Source organism: Hibiscus syriacus, unplaced genomic scaffold, assembly GCF_006381635.1.
Source record: "Hibiscus syriacus cultivar Baekdansim isolate YM2019G1 unplaced genomic scaffold, ASM638163v2 tig00117017_pilon, whole genome shotgun sequence".
In the NCBI taxonomy this organism is placed as follows: domain Eukaryota; kingdom Viridiplantae; phylum Streptophyta; class Magnoliopsida; order Malvales; family Malvaceae; genus Hibiscus; species Hibiscus syriacus.
In genome coordinates this window covers 5,787,653-5,793,865 of record NW_024063526.1, presented here as the reverse complement: position 1 = coordinate 5,793,865, position 6,213 = coordinate 5,787,653, and the positions used below count along the sequence as shown (strand labels likewise).

Here is a 6,213-nt window from a genome sequence, read left to right as displayed (position 1 = left end):
CAATTTGAGCAAAATCGCTTCAAAGGGTATTTACATGGCACAATAAGTTTACGTATTTTATTTTATTTATGGGTAAATTATACGTTTGGTAACTAAACTTTACTCTTTCTCCTATTTCACTCACTATACTTTTAATCTTTTCAATTTACTGAATTTTATAGATTGAACTATTTTTTTCGGTCCGCCATTAAATAATTAAACGACGTTAATACATGGCAACTTACATCAAAACGACGTTTTGAATTGCTGAAAAAAATTAAACTTTAGACTAAAACGATGTCATTTTGATTAAAATACGATAAAAAATTGAAAGTACGATGAGTGAAAGAGGAGAGAGTAAAATTCAGTTACCAAACATGTAGTTTACTCTTTATTTATTTGTTATAGTCATTGCTAATGTTTTGTTTCGGTGCAGTATATTTAGCAACAGCTTAGGCTACATAATAGAGTAACTTGTTATAATCCGGCAGTGATCCCAAATAATTGTTCAGTATCCTTGTTAGAAATTTCTTACTGTTGATTAGTTTTCCATTTTTCTTCCTGTGATTATATTATAGTAAGCAGAAGGTATTAATGTATTCCTTTGGGGTCTGCTTCTTGTTTGATTAGTTCACTAACCTTTACTGTTATATGAGACAGATCCCATGCTTGTACAAGCATGTCTTTCTTTATGTTGATGTCATATATTTACCTTTTTATGAAAAGGAGACCCACATTTTGTATCATGATAATGGCACCCAACATTTAAGATCTTAGTACTACATTAGTTGTGCAAGCAATTGGTGATCAAAGATTCTAGTTTCTTCTGTTCCTCTCTTAAATATTGGTTAATGGATTTCCAACAGCTAGGCTATATAATAAATGAAATATCTGCAAGTTCCATTGCTCTTTATGATGACCATTTAATCAGCATTTACTTCTCATTTGTTCTTACTACGCTCCTCATGAATCATGTAATTGCTTGGTTTAAGACATGGATCCAGATATGGTAGATGCTTGTTCTGTTTGATTTTATGAATAGAGATAGCTTGAAATTATGGTTTCTTTTGCTGGTAACCAATTCTTGACCGAGTTTGACAGTGTAGAATATGTGGTACTGAAACTAATATTGTGGTAAGGAGTAGAGGTGGAGCACAATGGGGACTAGAGGGTATATGCCCCCCACAATACTTGGAAATTATCGATAGAATTTTTCAAATTTTTAAAAGTTCTATTTGGTTATCTCAAAATATTTGAAAATTTATTTTTCTCTAAAAAGATATCAAATTTAAATTATATATATACAATTTAAATTATCATAAATAAAAATTACAAATTTCCTTTTAGTTTTTATTTTAATATAATTTTTTATTTTCAAATCATGATTTCTTCTCTAATTTTTATAATATTTTCAAATAAAAATAATATAAGAAAAAAATATGGTGGAAGAAATCAAAATTTGATCTTCCTCATTTTTTAGTCATGAAAATTTTCAACAATTTCATGTAATATTTTAACTACTTTTAAGGGTAAATTTTTAATAATTTGTTTAATATTTACAAATTGAATGTCAAAATCTGTTACTATAATTTTCTTTTATTTTTCCAAAAAAAATCTAATGAAAATTAATGAAAACTATATTATATATCTACATTTAGTATATAGAATCACATATAACATAAATAGTTTGTTAATAAAATTACTTTGATAACTTATCTCAAAATAAAATATCTATTACCATTTAAAGGAAATTGAAGCAAAATAAATCTTATTTAACAATAGTAAAGCATAAACTTAACATTTAGTTCTAGGCACAGTATCGATCCAAATGAAATCTGTAGGCAATATAGATGTTCAAATACTAGGAACATAAAATCTAAGTAGCACACATTAGTGGATAAAATGTTACAAGAAACTGACACACTACAAGGTGTTTTGCTTAGGTCCTGGGCTTGAGGTGGCCTTCATTGGCGAGCTTGAAGAGACGAGCCTGAGCTGCAGCAGCACTGTTTGAACCAAGTGCCGACACAAAACTCTCCCTCACTTGCTTAGTCGAGAATGGGAACCTATGATTCACCATGGAGTTGAGAAACGAGGCGGTTCCTTCCCTGTAAAGCGCCCCAAGTCCATCGGCACGTGTGTTTGAAAGTGCTTGGGGCAAGCTCATGGTTGCTCCCAACCCAGGAACGCCGCTCGTACCGAATGCACTGCCTAAAGTTCCCCACCAACCCAGCAGACCCCATATCAGTGTGGGGTGATTCCTCCAGAAACTGAAGGTTACAATCATGAGTTGTTAGTAACTTAATGGTATAAGCAAGCAACAGATGGAATGGAAGTTACAAAGACTTACTCGCATGTACCGCCGATTGTTGGAGTTGGAGCAGGAAAGAATGGAGGTGTGGGAATGCTTGGAGTTCCTGGATCGATAATGGGAGTTGGCGGGCTCACAGTTACTGGTGTTGGCGGACTTCCACCTCCATATGATGGAGATGTGGGAGTGCTTGGAGTTCCTGGATCGATAATGGGAGTTGGCGGGCTTACAATTACTGGTGTTGGAGGGCTTCCACCACCGTAAGTTGGAGGACTGCCACCTCCGTACGATGGGGGACTCCCGTGCGAAGGAGTTCGTGGCGGTGTCGATGGAGTTGATGGATCATGTGGTGGGGTTCCACAGTTTCCACCTGAAGGCGTCGATGGTGTTGATGGTGTATGGTGGTAACCACCTCCATGAGAGGGAGGCGTGCCACCACCTGAACCGTGGGAAGGTGGTGTTCCATGTGAACCTGCACTTAGACCAAGTAGTATCAGCATGTATGTCATCGCTAAAACATCAGACAACTTGTGTGAAGCATTAAACCTGAGGGGGGAGTTCCTGCATGAGGGTCTGGTGATGGATAGTAGTTTTTCTGCTCCCCAAGGTCAATGGAGATCACAGGAACGACCAAGTTTTGGCAGAGCAAACCAGCAACCAAAGCCCACATGAAACAAGCCTGCTTGTTCCTTTCCCTCGCCATATCTGTGTTCTATAAGATTTTGTGGGTTGGGAAGGAGGGGGATGATGAATATAAAGCCCCAACGAGGTGAAGTAAATTGAAACAGGTGAACCTGCTGAGGTTAGTTGATGACAGCAGGTGCATTTATATCTATTTTTGAAACAATGCTGAGCTTCAAATGGATTTTCTTTGTTTTTTCTCTAACCAAGGACATCAACTCATGGAACATGTAGAATCAAGCATGGACTTTAATCATGATTACATATTTTTTACAATGGAAACACCATGTGCTTAGATTCAAAAGGCTAATTGTTGAAGCACAACACTTGTACAAGATGTCAAAACCCACTAGAAAAGGATGAGAAGATGATGGACGCAGAGCATTGAGGGAGCTTCATGAGGTTGAAATGGACCCACAGTTCTGCAAATGAGAAATTGATCTTAAATGGGTTTAGCAGAGTGGTAGGTGTAGATTTTTTTACATAAGTAAAGAAACACAGCAATGGTGGTGCCATATACTTAAGGCTAGTCCCGTATATATACCTGTCTTTCTCAGACTACCATTTGACCATATTTTAAGCTTATGAATATGTAAACAAGGTGTCATGGGGGGCAGAAAAATAAGTTAATAAAAGAAATCTTGTTTTCGATCAACGAAGTTGGTTAAGGTGGTAAATAATTTAATGTCGCTTAAGTAAATTTTGAGTTTGAATCATTTTGAATGTAGAAAATTCTTTCTAGGAGATTCATCCACTAAAGTTAGGTGTACGGCCCGAGTCGATCCGAATTAATTAAGGCGAAACCTTAAGAATAAGAAGGACAACCAAAAATAAAAAATAAATCTTATTTTCTCAAATTGTTTAAGATTCGAATAGTTATGTTTGTGGATATGTGTATGTTATTAATTATTAAAAAAAATATTAAACAGAGACAATCTTCTTATCATATGATTATTAAAAATTTTAATGAATAATTTAAAATTCCGATATTTTGATGAAAATTCCTATTAATATTGACGTGAATTTTTTTTCAAAAAATATTAGTATCTCTATCATAACAAAAAAAAATTAAGGTTGACATTTTTTTAATATTTTTAAACTTTCATTTTAATTATTTTAATTTTATAGTTAATATATTTAAAAATTATTTTATAAAATTTAAAATTTAAAATATATATTTTATAATTTTTTATTAATAATATATTTAACATAATAATAAATTAAATTTCAAAAAATTTAATCACTGAAAAATTGAAATATAACAAAAAAATTAAACAGAAAAAGTATTATTTTTTGTGTCAATGTTAGTATATCATTAATTCTTTGTTCTATATGATGCGTCTTGGAGTTGGGATTACAACCAGATCTTGGGATTACAACCAGATCAGTGTTTTCCATTTTCCCAAGTATTAACTGATGAGGGTAAATTATGAATTTCACCTCTTAATTTTTTCATACTCTTTAATTTGTCAATAAATTTTCAATTTAGTCACTACAATTTCAAATTATTTTTGTTTTAGTCACTTTGTCGTTAAATAATTAATGATATTATGACATGACAACGCCACTAAAATGATTTTTTTGGAAAAAAAATTAAAATTACTCCGAAAGTAATAGGGTAAACTACATAAATGAACACCCAATTATGTGCTTGGTCTCGAAATGACCACCATTTTTAAATCTGTGACAATATGACTATTGAACTATTTAATGGTTTTAGTATAGCCACTTGCCTTTAACATTTAATGGAAGTATTTACGTGGTAGTTAAAAATTAGTATAATTAGGGTATGAGTCCTTATAAAGTTACGTATTCACGACGCTGGCACCTTGCTTTGTTGTCTTCCATTTTGGTCACTACTTGTATATTATTTGTTTCCTTGGGTTTTCATTTAACGCATTATGATCATGATTCTATTTTTAATTTGTCTAATGCCTTAATTTGAGCATTAACTTTAAAATCTTTTGTTCTAGTCATGTATTAAATTTATAGATTAAATCCCCTAGATATTAATATTAACTGCCGAGCCAATTCTCACACTTGTTATCAATATAATACATATGTTATATAACTTGTTTAGGTTTAGGCAGAAAAATAAAACTAAAATAACTTAATTGCATTTGAACCCAAAATCAATTAGCAACCAAGCAAAGCCTTAACCAATAGGCTAAATCTAATATTTGAAAATCAATTAAAATATTTTTTATATATTATATATTATAGTTAATGATGGAAATAAAAATAGATAAGTGAAGACTTAAATCTAGGCCAATTCATAATATGACTCACGAGCACAATTTAAAATTAAAAGATAAATTTATAATTTGAATCTTAAATATTTTTCTTGCTATTATAATTTGAATATTAATTTATTTTTTAATGATTTCATATATATAATAATTCAAAAATAAATATGAAAACAATAAATTTAGTTTAAAAATATTAAAATATTAAATCAATTATAAATAAACTATTAGATTTATTTTAGTGATTTAAGTGTTGTCATGTTCTCAATTGGCCTAGATGTAAGTTCTCACTTATCCGTTTTTATTTTTTTATCATTAACTATAATATATCTATATATATATATAATTGATTCCTAAATATTATATATAGCTTATTGGTTAAGACTTACTTGGATACTAATTCATTTTAGGGTCAAATCCAATTAAATTATAATAATTGGTTTTCTGCCTAAAATTGAACAAGTTATATAACATATGTATTACTCAATAAAAAGCGTGAAATTAGCTCAATGGTTAAGGCATGTGCAGATTACCCTTGGGACCCAAGTTGGATTAAAATTTTATTAAATTAATTAAATTACATTATACAAAAGGTGACATGTGTCACAATTTGATTCGAGAAATAAATTTATTAAACTAAATTTAATTAGGATCTAATTAAAAAATAAGAATAAAATTAATCTTGGTGAACAAATTTATTAATTCTAAAATCTAGGGGATATAATCTATAAATTTAATACATGACTAGAATAAAAGATTTTAAAGTTAATGCTCAAATTAAGGAATTAGACAAATTAAAAACAGAATCATGATCAAATTGCATTAAATAAAAATCCAAGGGAACAAATTATATAGAAGCAGTGACCAAAATGGAAGAAAACAAAGCAAAGTTCCAGCGTCGCGAATACCTAACTTTACAAGGACCTACGCCATAATTATACCAATTTTATTAACTGTCACGTGAACACTTCCATTAAATGTTAACGACATGTGGCT

At 31.0% G+C, this 6,213-nt stretch overlaps 1 protein-coding gene across 3 annotated transcripts; it reads right to left on the bottom strand.

Moving 5' to 3' along the window:
- Positions 1–1,719: 1,719 nt before the first annotated feature.
- On the bottom strand, positions 1,720–3,073 carry LOC120195753 (protodermal factor 1-like). 3 transcript variants are annotated; one of them, XM_039197676.1, is made up of 4 exons: positions 2,837–3,073; positions 2,504–2,762; positions 2,330–2,407; positions 1,720–2,249 (listed from the first exon to the last, which is right to left on the bottom strand). In XM_039197676.1, the coding sequence occupies exons 1-4, from the start codon at positions 2,991–2,993 to the stop codon at positions 1,919–1,921; spliced, it is 825 nt and encodes a 274-aa protein (XP_039053607.1). In that variant the 5' UTR covers positions 2,994–3,073; the 3' UTR covers positions 1,720–1,918. The 3 variants fall into 3 exon arrangements, with proteins under 3 accessions (XP_039053607.1, XP_039053606.1, XP_039053605.1); XM_039197675.1 differs by having other exon boundaries at positions 2,330–2,462; positions 2,532–2,762; XM_039197674.1 differs by having other exon boundaries at positions 2,330–2,762.
- Positions 3,074–6,213: the final 3,140 nt, after the last annotated feature.